General features: G+C 38.6%; 1 protein-coding gene across 3 annotated transcripts in view; it reads right to left on the bottom strand.

The window, feature by feature from the left end:
* PRKAA2 (protein kinase AMP-activated catalytic subunit alpha 2) overlaps positions 1–21474 on the bottom strand; it is a 75768-nt gene that overhangs the window by 31527 nt on the left and 22767 nt on the right. For 2 of the 3 annotated variants that reach the window (XM_074221340.1, XM_074221341.1), the window contains exons 2-4: positions 17542–17683; positions 1490–1583; positions 675–819 (exon numbers count right to left, since the gene is read on the bottom strand). In XM_074221340.1, the coding sequence (XP_074077441.1) occupies positions 675–819; positions 1490–1583; positions 17542–17683 (381 nt within the window). Of the gene's footprint in view, positions 1–674; positions 820–1489; positions 1584–17541; positions 17684–18470; positions 18631–21474 lie in introns of those variants that run through there. The other variant, XM_074221342.1, reaches the window with a different exon arrangement.

Here is a 21474-nt window from a genome sequence, read left to right on the forward strand (position 1 = left end):
TGTATTTTTAAAATACTCATTTATTTAAGCTTCAATATTATGGGAATATGGTTGAACAAAATATTTTCTAATAATATCCTTTATTTCTTTTTCATTTTTGGTAATTTGGTTTTCTTCTTTTTGATCAAATTAGCTTTCTTTTTGTCAAATAAAAGTTTTATTTAATTCAATGGTTTTTTAAATTTTGGTAATCTCTTTTTTGTTTTTTAGGATTTATAATTTGGTATTTACTTGGGGTTTTCTCATTGGTTAACTTTTCAACATTTTTAATTACATTCCTATTTAGAGATATAAATTTTCCCCTAACTACTTGAGCTATATTCCTAAAATTGTGCTATATTACCCACTTGTTGTAATTATCTTTAAGAAGACTATTGAATTATTTTTTTTTGATCCATCAGTTCTTGGGGTTTAAGTTATTTATGCTCCAGTTGATTTTGAATAGTTTGTTTTAAGTGACTTTCTTTTCAATGTAATTTCTACTACATTGTGGGTCAGTTATTTTCTGTTCCCTAGATGAAACTTCAGGAGGGCATAGGATGCACATTTCTGGAGATTCTGCTGAACAAAGCCCCGGCCTCAGAGGCCCCCAGAGCTTGCCAAGCCACATTGGCTGCTCCCCTGAAGATCAGCAGCCGCTTTCACATTTCTGGCGTCCTGTAGGAGTCACATACCAAAGTCGGCGATCTTGGCATTCATGTGAGCATCAAGCAGCACATTCTCGGGCTTCAGGTCTCGGTGAACAACCATGTGTCTGTGACAATAATCCACAGCCGAAAGAATCTGCTGAAAGAGTCTTCTAGCCTCTGTCTCTTCAACCTGCCAGTCCCAAAGAAACCACATTATGATATCCTGAATATTTATTCACTCACCAAGAGAACACTGCTTTAGAATGTATCTTATGTTAAACCAAATTTGGCAGAATCCTGCTCTTAAAAAAAAGACAAGAAACAAACCAAAAAAACCCTTCTATTAGCAAAACATTCAAATTGCCCAATGCAGAAGTGATTTTCATTCCCTGGATGCCTGGAGAAGGCGGGGAACTAGATGAAAGAGCCCAAGTTAAAATGACACACTGACCTAGGCATTTGTGCCCAATTATGGATACTGAAAAGGATATTTTGTACTGCTGGTTGTGATGTGGAATTTCCTTCCTTAAAATCACAACATAATCTCTGCACTGTTGCATAAATCATATGAATCTTTAAAACCATGCAAAGAAGGAACAGCTTCTGTTTATCTAAAATTCAGTGTGTTTGCTTTACTAATTGAGGTAACCCCAATTTTGCAAGTATAGTACATGAATAGAACACTGATTTATAGTAATTATTTTAAGATATTTGAGGTCTTCCAGATGGAATCAAATAGTTAAAACTTAAAACCCTCTAGCATTTCAAGAATCTCTTAAAACACACACACACACACACAAAACTATCCACCAACATCCTTGTCTTCTTTTGCCTAAAGTACTGAATATCATGTCACTTACCCGTCCATTTTTACAGATGTAGTCAAATAATTCACCACCAGAGACATATTCCATTACCATAAAAAAATCAGTTGGGGTGCTGATGACTTGATATCTTGTAAAGGAAAACAGAAAGAATTTAGAAAATTTTAGTTTACGGGAAAATAAATTACTTTTAAACATCAATAACCCTGCCTAGTACTATAAAAGATTATAGTAGTTTAAGACACAATCATAAAAATAATCATCCTATCTTAGGCTGTACCTTCCAGCGACCCTACCAGAACACTTTCAAAACAATTTCTCTTTTAGCAAGTCTCTTAAAAAAAAAAAACTATGAGCCTTTGAATTATTTCACAAATCAAGATGACTTTCTCCTGTATTACAGTATTTTTTTAAGTCACAATTCTGGTGTTTATGGTGTTCTGTGGTTCACAAAATACTTCCTTAACCTCATGGTGTGAGAGAGAATGTACATATTACTTTTGTAATTTCCTTTTTTGTAGAAGAGAAAACAGAAGGCAGAGTGTGAGACTGAGCCTAGGTAGGGTCAAATTGTATGATATAAGATGGGATGGAATCCTGTCTTCTGGCTTGCAGTATGGTGCTCTTTATACAATGCCACCCCATCTCTCATTGAAAAAAAAAAGATTAGAATAGCACATATTCCCTTTTTTTCAAATAATTTCAGCTGAAAGAGAAATCAGAAGGAATCTAGTACAAATCATTTCTATTGAAAAATTCCCATTTCCAGACATCCAGTGATGTGGTACCTACTATTTCTCCCCAAGATACATCGTTTTGCACCAAACCAAAGCATAGCACTAGCTAGTAGAAGATTTTTCTATACATTAAGCTTAAATATCCTTTGTTTAACATCTAATGGAAGTACTGCTCTAAGACCAGCTCCTTTTTCTTATCATTGCTCTGAAAGGAGTATTTAACTTCGACATCCAATAATGAAATATGTTCAGTTACTTCAGTTAATTCTCACTTGGAATACTCTTCATCTTCATGGATATCAACTCCAGTCTCACCCTGACCTCAACGGTCTCCAGTCTTTGGAATCCCTGCCATCTTCCAGCCCGAATCACAGAATCTCAGAGTTAGAAGGGACTTCAGAGGCTATGAAGTTAACTAATATAGTTAGGTGTCTGAGGAAAGATTTGAACTTGGGTCTTTCTGACTCCATATCCAGCACTCTAAACATGGTACCACCTCAAATTTAATAGTTCTCATAATGAGCTGCATCACCCAATTGTATACTAATACAATTGTTGTTGCTGTTTTCCATTCCAGTGTAGATTTTATATTTAGTCTTTTCTAGATTTAGGCAGTAATTTTAGCCTAACAAAAATTTTTTTTAAAGTTTTTGCAAGGCAATGGGGTTAAGTGGTTTACCCAAGGCCACGCAGCTAGGTAATTATTAAGTGTCTGAGGTTAGATTTGAACTCAGCTACTCCTGACTCCAGGGCCAGTGCTCTATCCACTGCACCACCTATAGCCGCTCTCTAATAAGAGGCCCGTCCCTGTGGGAGGAAGCCCTAACAAAATTTTGACTCAGTCCTCCTCCAACATCAAGTTCCTCATTTTCTCCATATGCTGTAACATTCTCAAGATGCTAACAAAAAGTTAATGAGCACAGGGTCAAGGACAGAGACTCGACTGCTCAAGCAAAGACTGCCAGCCCCATGACCCTGATCCTTCCATCATTTTTCTAGGATTCATAAGACCTGAGTTTATATCTTGACCCTTTTATGACTAGTGGTATGTTTGTAGGAAATCACTTCACTTCTCTGTGCCCCAATTTTCTTTTCTTCCTCCAAACTCCAAAACTTACCCCACAGGGCAACTGGGAGGATCTAACAAGGAAAGAGCTTGAAACACTGTAGAGCATTAGTAAAACGCTGGCTGTTATTTCTTTTACATCATCATTGGTAAATGGATTACTAGGACCTCGTATAATTGATTCTGACATAATATCTAGTTTGCACTAAATTTTTTATTTCCATTAAAGAGATAGGATGTAACAACAACATAGTGAGTTGGTCAACCTTGATGGATGCAGCTCCTCTCAGCAGTTCAGAGAACTGGGTCAACCCTAGGAGCCCAGCTATGGACAATGCTATCTCCATCCAGCGGAAGAAAAACAAAACAAATCTAAAAAACCCTACAGAATCTGAATGAACACTACCTTCACTTTTTAAAAATTTCTCTTATATATTTCTTTCATATCTCATGGTTTTCTTTCTTTTTACCTTTATCCTAATTCTCATAACAAAAATGATTACTCTGTAAACATGTTAAACACTAGTGTGTATCTACAATATTCACCAGACGATTTGCCACTGAGGGGAGGAGGGGTGGGAAGGGAGGGTGGAAGAAAATTATGTAACTTAAAAATATGCATATGCACATAGATGAATGTTGAAAAATTTTCTTAACATGTAAGTGGAAAAATAATATAAAATAACATTAAAAAAAGAAAAGAGAGATAGAATGTGATAGAATACCATAAAAACTGATCAGGAAGATAGTAAAGTACACATCCGTACAAAGACAAAATGATACTACCTCAAAACATCAAATTTCTACATTCAGTATATAAATACATCAAACCACATAAGGCATCAAAGCTACAATATCAAAAACGTCACATTCTGGAGTTTATGTAAAATTTTTCCATTAGTGAACATTACCACACACACTGATTTATGGAAGGCCTTAAATACACACTTCTGATATGAAGTGGATAAAATATTATTTAACCTTTCTTTGCTTCAGTGTCCTCAGCTACAAATGAAAGGCATCATCTCTATGACTTCTAAGGTCCTTTCTAGGTCTAAATCTATAACTATTTAATAATCTATGTTCAAGATTTCAAGCTTTGTCCTCAATTATTAGAAGAAAATATTTTCCCATTCCACTATTTATATTGTGTTTTCCATCATTTTAATCATACAAAAACCTTTGTAATGTTATAATCCAAATAGTCTATTTTAATTTTTATGATCTTCTTCATCCCCTAAGTCAGAACTCTTTCCTAGTAGAGTTGTGAAATATGCCTGAACTCTCATTATTATCTAATTCTTTCATGATTTGTGATTAGGTTGTGTATGTATCTGTTTTGAATATATGGTGTGAAATCACCAGAGTTGGGCTTAACTTTATGTCTCTCAATTTGTTTTCCAGTTTTCCCAAGATGCTTTCTTCAAAGAGGGGCAATGTAGAATAGTGGATGGAAATCCGGCTTTGAAGTCCAAAAAGACCTGTATTTTTCTGGTACATCCTGGCTCTGTGACCCTGGGTGACTCACTTAACATTTCAGTTCTCTCAGTGATTCCATGATTGTTAAGATCATAATTTGCAGTTATGGTCATGTTTTGTAACCTGGGATTTCCCTCTATCAAAGAAACCACAAGTCCCACCTGCCAAGTCCCATCATTTAGAGTCTCAGGATTTATCCAACAAGGAGCTCCTATTTTCACCTGTTTGATTTGTTTTTCTGTCCCACAGCTCCATTTTTCTGTTCTTTTACTCAATTAAGAATTTTAAGGACTTCTGTTTGATGATACAGTTGAAGGTCTGGTAATGCTTTATAATATACCCCTATCATATGTATTTCTCATTATTTCCCTTGAAATTCTAGGGTTTCTATTCTTCTCAATGGATTTTACTATCATGTCAACATCTAAAAAGCATCTCCCATCAATAAGCCTTAAACCTGTAAAGGCAATATAATTTTTCAAATATTGGTATGACTCAATCATGAGCAGTATATCTCTCTCATTTATGTCTCCTTTTATTTCTATAAAGAATGTTCTATGGTTGCATTTTTGCAAAATTCAAATATGTAGTTGTAGGTTACCTTCCAGATATTTGTGCATGGTGTAGTTCTTTGGGATGGAAGGACTCTTATTTCTTTCTTGTTTTTGATTAGCAGTTTTTAAAAAGTTGAAGATTTTATGGGCTATCTTATGCTACTAAGGGCAGCTATTTGGTACCATAAGGCATAGAGTTCTGGGTCTGGAGTCAAGATGGTCATATCTTCATGAGTTCAAATTTAGCCTCAGCCACTGGGCAAGTCATTTGACCCTGTTTGCCTCAGTTTTCTCGTCTGTAAAATAAGATGAAGAAGGAAAAGGCAAAGCACTCCAGTATCTTTGCCAAGAAAATCCCAAATGGGAACATGAAGACTGAAGAACAAAATCATATCCAATTACCTTGCTGAAGCTAGCTAACATCCTATCATCTCTGGAGTTCTGAGTAAACCATCCTTTCATCTGCACTTATGGATAATTTTATTTCCAATTTTAATCTCTTTGCATATTGCTCTAGTTAGCATTTCTGGAATCATATTAAATAATGGAGAGGAAGGCAGGGCAGCCTTGCTCTACATTGGTTTGTAATAGGCATGTTTTTAATGTTCCTTCACTGCAAGCGATAACTTTAGATTTGGACCTAGTAAATAAATCCAAAACATCAGACTGCAAGATCAGTTGCCTCAGGGGTGGCTAGGTTGCTCAGTGGATAGAGCACCAGCCCTGGAGTCAGGAGTACCTGAGTTCAAATCTGGCCTCAGACACTTAATAATTACCTAGCTGTGTGGCCTTGGGCAAGTCACTTAACCCCATTTGCCTTGCAAAACAAACAAACAAACAAATAAATAAATAAATGCTTTGAATAATATTAAAGAAGGGCCCTTCTATTTTTTTTGAAGGCTTTGTTCTTCAACTATTGAATTAATTGTGTAGCTTTTATTATCTTTTTTCTTCATATAATTGAATAGATAAACTACTTTCCTAATGTTGGACAAGCCTTGTATTCCTAGTAAGAATCTTTGGTCAAAATGAATAACTTTCTCCCCAAGTTAAAGTTGTTTTCTCATTGCAAGAATTTTTTTTTTAATTTTTCATCTTGAGCCTGTTTGTAGATACATAAAGGAGCCAGGAGATAGACTAAAACTGAAAATTGGAGCATGGAATGATTGTGGAGGTAGCTCCTCCTCCTCCTACTACTAATTCTACTCATTCTACTACTACTACTATTACCACTACTACTACTACTACTACTACTACTACTACTACTACTGCTGCTCCTGATCCTGTTCCTCCTGCTGCTGCCCCTTCTATTGCTGCTATTTTATTTCTGCTACTACCACTATCCCTCTTTCTCAAACTATAGACCATCATAGAAAAACATTAAAAATTATTCTACACAGATAAATACATGAATAGTATTTAAATATTTTTGTAATTATAATCAGTATAAAAACACTCTCCATAGTAACTTTGTTATTATTGTCAAATATTTTAATTGGGCTTTCTCTTTTCCTTAATTTTTTAGATATTCTTTATAAAACCTTGATCAGTTGGAGTACAGTAAAAAACAAAGAATTTTTTGATTTGTTTTTTTTTTGCAAGGCAGTGGGGTTAAGTGGCTTGCTCAAGGTCACACAGCTAGGTAATTATTAAGTGTCTAAGGCCAGATTTGAACTCAAGTCCTCCTGACCTCAGGGTCGGTACTCTATCCACTGAGAAGAATATTTTTAAAACATTTGTAGACTTTGAAATTTCCTCGAGGTTCTCATGAACATTATTAGCAAAGTATTGGAGATGTAGAGAGGGTGTAGCATTGGGCCAGTCTGGACTAAGCCTTGACACCTTAGATGAGTACCAGTGGAAGGAAATAGGGATTGGAATAAAATGGAATAAAATGCTCAGGGACATAATGGAGCCTTTCAGGAAGCTGAAGACCATTTGTGTGGAAGAAGACATTTGAGGACATTTAGCAAAAAGACGTGAAGGTCTCTCCATGGGTTCAGATGGCAAATTCCATCCTTCCAGGACCTTAATTTGACATTTATACAGAAAGTTTGGGAAAGGTTTCTCCACTCAGGGATGGAGTACTTCAGTTAACAACTTCAGTTCCCAAGGGGCAGCTAGGTGGGACGCAGTAGATAGAGTGCCAGTCTTGGAGTCAGGAGGACCTGAGTTCAAATACGGCCTAGCTGTGTGACCTTGGGCAAGTCACGTAACCCTAAACCTTAAATAAATAATTTTTTTTAAACCAACTCCAGTTCCATGGGACTGAGGCAGACTGCTTTGGGAGGGGCTGTATGTCTGCTCACTAGTTGTTCTTAATTCAAGGCTGGGAAGCCAGTTTTGGAGCATATTGTAGAAGGACTTCTGACACAGCATGGGCTGAATTTCTTTTCAATATTGAAATTCTGAGTTTTTGGAAGGTTTTTTCCCCTTCATTTTCATTAATTATATGATGCTTTTTTTAAGATATCCTTTTCTCCCCACCTCAATTAGGTGATACAGTAGCCATCTTGCCTGGCCTGGAACTCCTCCTTCCCTCCTACCCTCCCTCTCTTCCTCTCAACACTTCCTCCGCTAATGTGGATGCCTCCCAAATCCACATCTCCAACCCTGCTCTCTTTCCCAAAGCTTCAAGTCTTAAATGTCCAGTGGTTTATTAGGCATTTCTATCTGACATTTTCTGACATCATTCACAAAATGTGCAGAACAAAGTATTGTTCTCCTCCTGATGGTTCCTTCTTGAGTTTTGCCCTGATGCTGCTTGAACTGGTCTGTCACTGAAATCTTTCTGTAAATTTGGAATTCTGCCATTCTTTGTCCCTTCTCCAAATCATTCAATTCCTTAAAACATGTTGGAGTCCTCACTATTCTGGAAGGTTCCATAGGCCACAAAATATACAAATTTTGTGACTTTGCCTGCTCTTAGACCTGGTCAGCCTACTACCAGGTCCCTGAAGCCCAGCCTCCTAATTGGCCTCCTTCCCTCCTCCAAGCATCTCACAGCCCAAAACCACTGGGATTCTCACACTGTCTTGGCTAAAAACAACCCTATGAGGGACAGCTAGGTAGCGGGGGCAGCTAGGTGGAGCAGTAGATAGAGCACCAGCCCTGGAGTCAGGAGGAACTGAGTTCAAATCCAGCCATAAACACTAATAATTACCTAGCTGTGTGACCTTGGGCAAGTCACTTCATTCCATTGTCTTACAAAAATCAAAAGATAAAAACATAAAAATAAATTTAAAAAATAAAAACAACCTTATGGCCAAATCCTTTCCCCTTTAATCCTGAGATTTCTTTTCTGTTTATGGTACCCTTTAGGTGTGTGCTTAAAGGATTTCCCAAATTTCTACATGTAGGGCATACCATCCTTTCTTAGTGTTTAAGGTTCAGATCTTTCCTGCTAATTGTAGAGGTTCATTCTGAAACAAGAAAGCCATTCTTAGTAGCTGGTGCAAGGCTCTACAAAACAAAGCAAGCACCTCCAAGAATCAGGTCTCCGTCTCTTAGACATCATCAGCCTGCTTATTCCTATGCTCGCTGTGGGAGTCTTTTCTCTTATAATTCCTCTCTGAAACAAAGGAGGCAATGTGGCTAATGGATTAGGCCCAGGCCCTAGTGCCAACAGCTTTAAAACATCAAAGCATTTTCTGAGCAATTGTGCCTGGACCTATTATATTTCTGTGCAAAAATAATAACAAATGATTTTAAATCCAGATAAACTAAAGCTAAGAGAAAGGATTCAAAATCATTCCTCAGAGACTAATTTAAAATAAAACTAGTTCCTTGTATGATAGAACAAGGTTTTTTTTTTTTTGTTGTTGTTGTTTTTAGGACCTTAAGATAATAGCTATAGTGACCTTATTCTACAAAAAAATCATTTGCATGAAGGTGACAGCTGACAATTAATGAGATCAGCAGAGGATGGATGCAGAAGACCAGGAGTGGCATTGCAGGGAAAACCTGGAGGAAGTCTGCAGGAGGACAGAGGATGGGGGAAGAGTCCAGAAGAAGTCCCTGGAAGGTGTGGTGCTTGAGCTAGATCTGGATGGGTACAGATCCTGTGAGACAAGTGAGAAGGGAACCCATTCCAGCCACGAGTGATGGTCAGCACCAAGACAAGAGATGAAAGGCCAGGGTAAGGGACAAAGAGAAAACCGATGGGGTTGAACCAAGGAGTGAGGGTCAAGGAGGAAAGGATGAGACTGGAAGGAGAGATAGCAGCCAAGGTGTGAAAAACGGAGAAGCCAAATAGAGATCATAGAGTGTCCTGGAGGCAATTGGGAGCCACTGGAGTTTGTTGAGTAGGGAAGCTGCACAAAGAGATCTGTGCTTCAATATATGACTCTGCGAACAGAATAAACATTGTCCTCAGTAGCAGTATTATTGTATCGATGACCAACTGTGAATGTTTAGCTGCTCTGATGATGACAATGATCCAAGGGAGCTCCAAAGAAGACATAAGGAAAAATGCTAACCACCCCTAGAGAGCTTATATACACAGACTATAAGGAAAACCTAATTCGCTTAATTTTCTTTTGCAATGTGGCTGCTATAGAAATTTGGTATGCTAGATTTCTTTATGTCTAAATGACAGACTATTTGCCTTCTCAAAAGATGGGGAGAGTTGAGAGAAAGGGTGAATTTGGGACTCAATTTTTTAAAAAATATTAAAAAAGAAATAAATTTTAAAATGTTGTCAGTTGCATGAAAGATGGATAGGTATAAAAAGACTGGAGGATGGGAAACCAATTAGAAGGCCTTTTTGACAGCCCATGTGAGGAATGTCTTTAGAGTGACTGAGGTGGAAGAGTGAAACAAAGAGAAGGTTTCGTCAGCCTCTGCAGCCCTATTAGCTCAGGGGAGGCTCCTTGCTTTCACAGTAAATTGAGTAGAGGAACCAGGGAATTCTACTAAGACCAAACTATGCAACACAACAATGAAAGAAAAACCATTCCAAATACCTGTTCTGTGAAGAGCACTATTTAGACACTAAGGAAGGCAGAGTTTTAGGCTAGACATAGGTCTTCCAGAAAAGAACCTGGACATTGTTGAGGGGGCTGAGGTCCTAACCCAGATTCTAGACAGAAGGTCAAGCATTGGTAGGATGGTAAACCCAGTCCAACCCAAAAGAAATGAACAAAAAAATTCTTCTAAAACTTATGTGACAGATGAACAACCAAAAATTACCTAAAAACATCTAAGAATAAGGCAAACATAAGCTCAGGGGACTCTCTAGCTTCTTTTGAACAGTCCTCATTGTTGGGAGGTTTTTTTACATTAAACCTGAATTGGCTCGATGGCTTCTCCTCCCTGATCCTCCTATAGGTCCCTGAGCCGAGAGAACAAGTCTCCCAACATGGGACAGCCCTCTGGATCCTCAGGGACTGTGTGAAAGCTGGCAGAGTTGACAAATTAAGTTAAACAAGCATTTTAACAGTACCTGCTAGGATGAGGCACTTTGCTCATGCTGAAGAAATAAGGAGAAAACAGAAATGGTCATGCTTTCAAGAAGCCTCCAGACTCTGAATAAATAAGTAAAAACAAAGCACAAAGAAAATCAATATATCCTTGCTTTAGGGAGTGTGGAGAGAGGTAAAGATTAGGCAATGTCTTTTCTAAGAATCACACCTTGAAATGAAAAACTTGGGGTTCCATGGGCTGGGTCAGGCAAGACCAGGCCAAGGAAGAACATTCCAGACCTGAGTACATGGGAGCCCATGTAAAGGAGTGGAGGTGGGAGATGACATGTCCCAGCCAGGCAGTAACAAAAGGTATGACCAGGCAGGTAAGAACCCTGAAGCCTCAGGCCCTCAACCTGGATCAGACTATGTGTGCACTGTGGTCAAGTCTCAGAACCATACTTCAGGAGAAACTCCACAAGGAAGTGTCCAGATGGGACAATGAGTTGGCATAGTGGATAGAACACTAGCCCTGGAGTCAGGATGACCTGAGTTCAAATCTAGATTAAGATATTTAATCATTACCTAGCTGTGTTACCTTAGACAAGTCACTTAACCCTATTTCCTTGCAATACAATAATGATAATAATAATAATAATTAATGAATAAATAAAATAAAATAAAGGGAAAAAAGGAAGTGTCCAAATGCTGGACAGCACTGAGGAGGGTGAAGGACCTCAAGTTCAATTAACTATCCCCTCCTTTCACTTCCCCCATTACTGTAGAAGAAAGTACCAGTTCCCAGTCCCTCAGGTTCACCCCCAGTATTCATCCTGTCTCTCATCTCCCATGAGGTCTGCTGCCATGACCTGTCCATTTCGCCTTGGGAACATCTTTCCAAGGCATCTCCTGCTCTCTCTGCCCCAAAGATAGGGTGAGGGGGGTGCTGCCAGCCTGCTACCTCTCCTTATTCTTATCCATCTTCCATTTATACACTAAAGTGATTTTCCTAATACACAGAGCCAACACTAAAACAACCTAAAGCACAATCCCTCTCCTCAGTAACTCCAGTTATTGCCTTTACAATCATAAATACAGAATCCTCTGCTTGACTTCACAACCCTTTCTAACCAGGTCCATCCTACTGTTCTAGTCTTCTTATACCTTATTCCCCAATACATCCTCTTCCATCCAGGGACACTGGCCCCTGGCTGCTCTGGGACACTGGTCTCTTGGCTGCTAGACAAGCAAATATTGCCTAAAGACATCTAATAATAAGGAAAACACAAGCTCAGGGAGCTCTCTAGACTCCTTTGAACAGTCCTCTTGTTGGGAGGTTTTTCTTTACATTAAACCTGAATTGGCTCAACAGCTTCTCCCCCCTCCTATTGGTTTCTGAGCCAAGAGAATAAGTCTCCTGACACAGGACACGCCTCTGGATCTTCAGGGATTGTATGAAAGCTGGCAGAGTCAACCAATTAACTAAAACAACCTGCTAGGATGAAGCACTCTGCTCATGCTGGAGAAATAAAGAAAAAACAGAAATGGTCATGTTTTCAAGAAGTTTCCAGCCTCTGTGAACAAATAAATAAACACAAAGCATAAAGAGAATCAACTTTCTTTAGAGATCATAGGTTCCCCTTTCCTTGACATCTTCAAGCAGAGTTTAGGTATAATATCAAGGAGGGCATTCTTACTGGTGCATGAAATTGAACTAGATTTTCTCCCAATAGCTCTCCCAACTCAGTCTGTGATTATTTTGTGTGCTCAACCCTTCACCCTGTTACAATTTAATTTATTTCACAAAAATCACAGAATTTTCTAAGTCAGAAGGGCCCTCAAAAGCTGTCTAGTCCATCCTATACCCCACAGGTCTTCCCAGTATAACACATCCAACAAATTGGTATGCATTTGTACCATCATCTAAAACCCACTGATGTCAAACTCAAATAGACATATATAACATACATAAGAAACTCAAATAGAACCATACATAAGGATCCCTACAGATCTAGAAAACCACATATTACAGGATGGCTAGGTGGCACAGTGGATAGAGCACCGGCCCTGGAGTCAAGGAGTACCTGAGTTTAAAACCAACCTCAAACACTTAATCATTACCTAGTTGTGTGACCTTGGGCAAGTCACTTAACCCCACTGCCTAGCATAAACCAAAAAAAACCCCACATATTGATAGTCTGTTTTCTATTGAATTTCTATTTTGTTAAATAATTCCCAATTATATTTTAGTCTGATTTCACCACTCAGAAGTTGCAGAACTGCAAGATGTATGCAACCTGTGAAGTGTCTGTTTGATATCTCTGATCTATATAATATTTCTTGAATATCAAGAAAATCATGAAAGACTTTACCAAAGGGGCAGGCCCCTGCCAGGAATCAGCTTCACTCATTATCCTATAGGTTATACACTTGATTCTGTTCTGGACAAAATGGCACATTTCCTGAAGCATGTAGTAGCCCTCCCATTGATTCTCCACACATCACAAAGAAGCCAAGACAGAGGCTAAGCCATGAGTCAGCCTCTCAGTTCAGAGGGAGGTAGTTCATCCGGCCAAGAGACTTGAACTCAGCCAGGTGTCACTTGAGCTTCACAGCTGTTCTCCATTCTTTAAACTTGTACCATAAGAAGGTCCTCTTAAATACTCTTCCTATTAAACTTTGGAATCAGGTCCCTATTAGATATTTTTTGTGCTATATGTTACATGAAAGGTAACATGGTGTGGCCAATAGAGTGGGCCTAAAATCAAAAGGAGGTTTACTCAGAACCACCCCTCTTATTTACTGGCTGTGTGAGACTGGGCAAGATACAACTTATTTGAGTTTCAATGTCCCCAACTGTGAAATGATAATGATAGAACCTATAGCACTTAACTTCACAGGATGCCATGTGACTCAAATGAGATCAAATATATGAAACTTTAAAGTATAATATTAATATCACTTATTATTTTTATAATTTTTGCATGTTGAATACATTAAAAACATTTTAAAAGAGTTGATAGCTGAGGTCAAAGAAAGAAAGTAATGTTGAAAAAGAAGGGAAAGTTTCACATAAATAGTCAGATCTAAATGATTGGGAAAATGTCAACTGCTCATGGGTAGGTCTAGCCAATACAATAAAATGATAATTATCCCTAAATTAAATTACTTAATTCAGGACCATATTAATCAAACTATTAAAAAATTTTATAGAACTAGAAAAATAGTAACAGAAAATAGTAATGAAATTCATCTGGAGGAACCAAAGGTCAAGAATATCAAGAGAATTCATTTTTAAAAAAATGCCAAGTAAGGTGGTCTAACCAGGCCAGATCTAAAATTATATTATAAAGTGGCAGTCATCAAAACCATCTGATCCTGGCAAAGAAATAAAGCAGTGAATTGTTAGAAAAGATTAGACCCAAAAAATCAGTATGAAATGATTAGTAATCTACTGTTTAATAAACCCAATGACTCCAGCTTCTGGGATAAGAATGAAAACTTCATGGAAAACTGGAAAATAGTGTAGCAGAAATGAGGTATAAACCAACAACTCACACCCTATACCAAGAGAAAGTTGAAATGGGTGCAGGATTGACTCATAAAAATGTGATTCAATTGATAAATGGTCAAAGGACATGAACTAGCAGTTTTCAGAAGAAATTTAAGCTATCTATAGGCATTTGAAAGAATACTCTGAATCATTATTGATTAGAGAAATGCAAATTAAAACAACTCTGAGGTTAAAAATTCACACCTATCAGATTGGCTAAAATGACAAAAAAGGAAAATGATCAATGTTGGAAAGGATGTGTGAAAACTGGAACACTAAAGTATTGCTGGTAGAATTGTGGACTGATCCAATCATTCTGGAGAACAATTTGGGACTATGCCCAAAATGACACTGTGCATACCCTTTGATCCAGCAATACCAATACTAAATCTGTATTCCTAAGAGATCATAAAAAGGGGAAAAGATCCAGATATATATATATTTATAGCAGCTCTTTTTGAAGTGGCAAAGAATTGGAAAATGAGGGAATGTTCATCAATTGGGGTTGGGGGTGAATAAATTATGATATATGAATTTTGTGGAGTACTATTGTTCTAAAATAAATCATGAGCTGTTATTCTTCAGAAAAGCCTGGAAAGACTTGCATGAACTGATGCTGGGTGAAGTGAACAGAACCAGGAGAACATTGTCAAGAATAACAGCAACACTGTTCGGTGATCAAGGACAATTCTAAAAACCTTGTGATGGAAAATGCCATCTACGTTCAGAGAATAAAAAAATCATGGAGGCTGAATGCAGACCAAAGCTTACCATGCTCACTTTCTAAAGTTTCATAAATGTTTTTCCTTCCTTAAAAAAAAGGGAAAAGGAAAAGGCAAGGATGGATCATAGGGGAGATTTCCAGGGAAGAAGGAATCTAGAAAATGATCCTAGGGATTCTTACAAAGGTAGAATTTGAGCTGGATAAAAATTCAAAAACCCAAGAAGAGAAGCAAGGGGAAGGCACAGGGAACTATAGGAACAAATGCAAAAAGGTATAACTGTGCAGGGAAGAGAATGTAATCCAGTTTGGTTAAAGCAGAGAACAAATGCAAGGGAGTAATAGAAGGCTGGAAAGAAGGAGTGTCACTAGAATGCCAAGGTAGGGAAGAATTGACTCTCTTCATTAAACAATCATGTAGGGTTATTTCACAGTTTAGGAAACTCATCGACCCAAACAGATTCAGGGAGTGACTGCAGCGTGTAAAGTTGTAACCAGTGGGTGAGGGGAAAAGAGACCAGAATCCCTGCTGCCATGCTCCAGGCTGCGGTTCATTTCTGTTTAACCACATTTTCCCTGGTACTCAAGTTTTAGTTTCCTATGCTGCCCTCACCTTATCTGTTTTGTTGCTTGAGATGAAGTGATGAAGAGATGGTAGCCAGTATCCTCCCCACTAAACAACCTGGTCAGAAGTTTAGAAGGAGAAACAGAGCAGACCAGAGATCTGGGAGGAGGCCCAGCCCAAGGCTCAGAGCAGTGACCTGATACAGGAAGAGTTGTCTAGTTCCCAGTTGTATGGATAAGTGCACAGTCAGTCTGTTAAGTTTAGATTCCTAAGGATTCCTGTATTACTTCTATCAATTCCTTCCTTCCCTGAATTATCATGGTCTTGATCTAAATCCTAATACTTCATATAAAACTTAAGATATCAGAGCAGCCCTGGAGTCAAAAGGGCCTGAGTTCAAATCCGACCTCAGACACGTAATAATTACCTAGGTGTGTGACCTTGGGCAAGCCACTTAACCCCATTGCCTTGCAAAAAAATCAACTAAAACTTATGATATCTACAAAAAACTCTCTTAGGACAAGACTCATGTCTCCAGGATACTCTGCAGCATCAATCCCCAGCTGTCCTCCCCAGTCACTACCTCTCAATCCCCTCAACCTTTCCCTGCACAGAACCAGCACTGTTATCTCCTTTTGCCCTGGCCTGCTGAGAGCCACCTCCTGGGCATCACAAGACAAATCACAGCTAGACACAACCTCGAAAGATCAAGTTGCATGTCCCTCATCACAGCCTTTGTTCTAATTACTGAAACTCTGCCTGGATTCACTTCCTCCTGGTCAGCTAATCCTGCCCCTTATACCATCTCCCAACCCAAAGATTCTGAAGCTTTTCTCCCTCATCCCTTCCTCCACTCACAGTCCATCTGCTGGCATTAGAATGCTTCCTGATCTCCATTGCCACATCTAGACTCTCCCCCTGGCCATCTCTTAGCCAATCCTCCTTAGAGGGTATAGTCAAACTTATCCCCAAACAGAAGTGTGCTGGCCCTTACCTATCCCTAAACTTTACCCCTTAGCTATACATTATCCATCTCTTCCCCATTTCTCATTAAATAAATTCCAGTTTTTCCATAGTCCTTCCAAAAACAAAGAGTAAATCCTCTGTTTGGCACTTAAAAGTCTCTATCACCTGCCTTCTCTTATTCTACGATGGTCTCCACAAACTCGCCATTTGGCTACAATGGCTTTTCCTCAAATATCTCATCTCCCACTTTTATGCCTTTGCCCTGGCTGTGCCCTATATCTTAAATAGGTTCCATTCTCACATATTTCTTAGTATCCCTGGCTTCCTACTAAATTCATCTCAAATGCTGCTTTCCATAGGAGGCTTCTTCTTGTTTACCCAGGTGCTTGTGCCTTTCTCTCTGAGATGCCACAACTTCTACCTGCTTGGTATATACCTCATATGCATCTCTGCCTCCATGTTTGTCTCCACTAAAAATTGGGCTCCTCTAGGACACGTTTTTTGCCTTTTTTCTGTCTGTCCAGCTCATAGAACAATCCCCAGCCCATAGTCAGTGTGTGAACTGATTAATTCATATAACTTGATCTAATCCTCAAGATGAAAATCAAGTTAATCCTAAATCCCTGAAACATTATAACTCTCCTCAACAGTAAACCATAGCCTCTGTTGTCCAAATATCTCATTTCAGGTTTCCAAGGATTTCATAATAATAACTGCCGCCTCTCACAGAACCCAATAGGATTTGCAATGAGCTTTTCACATATTATCTAATTTGATCCTTATAACAACCCAGGGAGGCACGTATGACAGTTTCTATTGTTGTCCATTTTAAACAAAAAGAAAATGAAGGTTTCAAGGTGAATCCAAACCAAAAGGGTTTAAAAAACAAAAAGATGGGTGAAATGACTGAAGTAAATGATAATATAAATTAAACAAAACTAAATTAAAATTTTTACAATACTAAAAATATCACTATTTGTAAATAAATCAGCAATCATTTCAACAGAATGTTCCTTCTTGGACTCATAATCATAAAAATACTTACAGTTTGATAATGTGAGGATGTCGAAAGAGTTTTAGATTTTGAATCTCTCTTTTGATTTTTCCAACCACATCCAAACTACGAATCTTCTGTCTATTTAAGATTTTTACTGCCACTTTATGGCCTGTCAACTGGTGTTCTCCAACTAAGCAAAAGAAAAAAAAGAAAGAAATTTGAGTAATCCTCAGAATTTAATAGTGAATGATGGTTTGACAACCTATTCTACATCTTATTTTGAAAAATGCTGTGCTGCTGTGTACATAATTCCATGTCAATGTATAACACTCATCATATCATGAGATTTCAACAAGATACACATTTTTGGGAATGTGGCCAATATGAGAATTAGTTTTGCTGAACTACATATTTGTCATATGGGTTTGGTTTTTTCATTTTTTCATTAAGAGAGGGAGAAGGAGGAAGAGAAAATAAATGCTTGTCAATTTAAAAAATGATTTCATTTAAAAAAGAAAAGAATAATTTTTTTCATTTTTTTCTCTTAGTTCTAATTCTTCATTCATAGTTTAACTAATGTGGAAATGGGTTAAATGCTATTTTACATGAACAACCTATATCAGATTGTTTGTTGCCATGAGGAGGGGGGTTGGGAAGGGAGGGGGGTGGAAAAATGTGGAACTCAAAAGTTTGCAAAAGGATGAATGTTGAAAATTATCTTAGCATATAATTGGAAAATAAATAAATGCATAAGAACTTAAAAAAGGAAAAGAATGACTTGTTAATTTTTATTTTGAAAACAGTAAACAAGGCACTTGTGGCCTTGGAGAAATATGAATGAAAGCTTCTGGTACTCAGCAGACCCCTCCACCACAGCCCTCTCCAATTGACATTTTCCCAAGCCTCTCCTAAAATGCTAGTGGATGAGGGATGGGGGAGGTGGTCTCAAAGTCAGGAACACCAGGGGTAGACCCTACCTCTGACACACCCAAGCTGGATGGCCACCTCCCAGACTGTCAGCACCAAGATGTAGACAAGGGGCCAAACTTCATCCCAGAGGGAGTGGCTGCAGAAAAGGTTTGACCTTCCTGGGTCACTGGGCAGAGACTGAGTTTCCTCATCAGAGAATTCCCTCTCTTGGTGACATCATGGGTCCAGTTCCTACCCCAACCCTACAGACCAGACATTCTGTGAGTGCCAGGATCACAGACCAAAACAAAACCTGGGTCATCAAAGAGTTTACAATGTCACTGGATGGATGACATGTCCACAGAGAAGAGTAACACAAAGAGAACTTGGGGAGGAAGGGAGAGAAACATCTCCCGAGAGGACAGGGGATCTATATCTTCCAGGGCAACAAGAGACATCTGGAGGATTCCTAGTGGGGGAGGGGGTATCTTGGATGACTGCATGGAGAAGGGAATCAAGTCCCAACGATTTGTCTTCCAGTTGGTCTTCAATGAAGAATTCAAGAAGAGCAGCTGGACAAAAAAAGGTAGGAAAGGCAGGTGGGAGATCAGATTAGAAGGGGGGGAATCTTAGGTGCCAGACTCTCCTCTAGAACAGGGAATGGGAAGGCCCTAAAATTGGCTCACTCTCCACAGAAAACAAGCTTGGGCGAGTCCTACAGCAAACATGGAAGTCTTTGAGCAGAGACTGGCAGGGAACTGTAGATCTGCCAGGATGAGCCGGAATTCAGACAGGACCAGCCCTCAAAAAACTGGATTTAGACAACTTGAATTTCAGCACTGGCTCAGCTATTAATTAGTGTGTGACCTTGAGCACATAAATCACTTAACTTTGGCTGAATTTCAGTTTCCTCTGTACAAAATGAAGGGACTGGACTCATTAATGATAACCAGCTCTATGTGCTAAAGAATTCTGTTGGCTATAGCAGCTCCTCCAGGGTGGAACTGTGGAACTGATTAATCAAAGGAAGAACTGTACTAAGGAAGGTGTGAATCTTTGAAGACCGGGACTGAGGGATATTTAAGTTTATAGTGGATTAAACAAGGTTTTTTTCTAAGGCATATGTTAAAAAACATGTAAGATTCATTAACAGATGTCTTTGATCAAGGACACTCTGATTATTAATCATTTTTAAACTTGGCATTTTCCCTCCCCTTCTCCCATTCCCTATATATTCCATCAAAGGCCAAATCCTGCTACCCTCCCAACATCTCTTACATCTGGCCCCAATTATTGCCATTCAATTATCACCTTAGTGCAAACCTCAATTACTGCAAAATCTCTTGATTAGTCTCCCCTGCCTCAAGTTTCTGCTTTCTACATCCCACCCCAACCTAAGCCCTTTCATATATATATATATATATATATATATATATATATATATATGCATTTTTATGAGTGTTTTATAGTCTTACATCACCTAAGTTATCCTGTCATAGTCATCCTATATAACAAAGAATCAAAAGAAACATTTTCAAATATTCTAACCAACATCCAAACAGTTCATCTAGACCACCATCTTCCATCACCAGCATCATTTCCCTTAGAATTTTTCATCTTTCAGTTACAAAGAGGAACAAAAACATGATGGAATAATGTCTTGACTTTCATGTGAATTGGAAATCAGGGGGACACAGTTACAAAGTCATCAGCTTCACTTTGTCTTTCAGTCATCAAACTCCAGATGTAAGACTAAAAGGTAGGATGACTGTCGATGGCCTGGGATGCATTCCACAGCACCTGCTTCAGGCACCTTCATGGCTGCTGAAACAAATGTTTCTCATCCTCCCATTCTGCCAGGGAAAGTCTTCACATGCTTGGGGTAGACAGCCCCCTAAATAACAAAGAGATGTGAGCTCTGGTAGTTACCCTCAACCTGGTTTAATGCATCTGCTAAGATGGTTTTCTGGCTGTGGTTGCTACACATCTTTTGTTTTTTGAAGAAACAGATGAGTGTTGAGGGTCAGGTAACCTTGAGATGAATTTAGCAAGCTATTATACAAGAGATGCCAGTCCCAGAATTTCCCATGCATCCTTCCTTCCTACTTAAGCATTACATTCTGGTCATTTGACTCCAACTCTAATGCCCTTTCTCCTGCACCATCCTCCCAAGAGTCCCTGGCCTTAAGGAATTTACAATCTATTAAAGGAGATTCTACTGCTATTAAGTATTTGAAAGAAAGCTACCATGGACATCACATTATTTATAGAAACACTTTAGATAATAGCAAAGACCTGGAAACATAGTAGATACTCATCAACTGGGGACTGGCTAAACAAATGATATTACAAGTAATATCCCACATAGAATAGCAAATATGATGTTACAGTGTGGTAAGAAATGATGAGCAGGAAGAACAAAGAAGCAGAGGAAAACATCCATGAACTCGCCTAACGGGAAGAAGACTGAAAAACCTTTTGATGAGCCCTCAGTAATTTAAAGTAACAATCTGGACACCGTGTATTTCTCATCAACAAGGGTGGCCTCAGGGAAAGGACTCAGTGCAGTCCTGTCCCCTACTCGGCAGAAATTGGAAGAGCATTCTGTCAAACATAGCAGGGGTGATAGCTAGTGACTGCTGATGTTTGTTCTGCTCTGGCAAGCAAGGGGAGACAAGTATTTGGAAATGAAATTAAAATAAGAAAGACATGACTTTTTAGAATGTCCTTACTTTTTTCTTGATAATTATCTTAGCATTGTAGCAATCCTTCTACCATTCTTATAGAAGCTCGTGAGATGTTGGTGTTCTTTCTCTGTTCTTGCTCTTCCTTCCATTTTTCTGAACATTTCTTTTTCAAAAATCTACAGAGGGGCAGTTAGGTGGTGCAGTGAATAGAGCACTGGCCCTGGAGTCAGGAGTATCTGAGTTCAAATCCGACCTCAGACACGTAATAGTTAATTACCTGATTATGTGACCTTGGGCAAGTTACTTAACCCCATTGCCTTGTAAAAACCTAAAAAAAAAATCTACAGAGAAATTGGTCTCTATGTTTCTTCATCAAGTTCTTTGG

This window comes from Macrotis lagotis, chromosome 2 (assembly GCF_037893015.1).
Source record: "Macrotis lagotis isolate mMagLag1 chromosome 2, bilby.v1.9.chrom.fasta, whole genome shotgun sequence".
Lineage (NCBI taxonomy): Eukaryota > Metazoa > Chordata > Mammalia > Peramelemorphia > Peramelidae > Macrotis > Macrotis lagotis.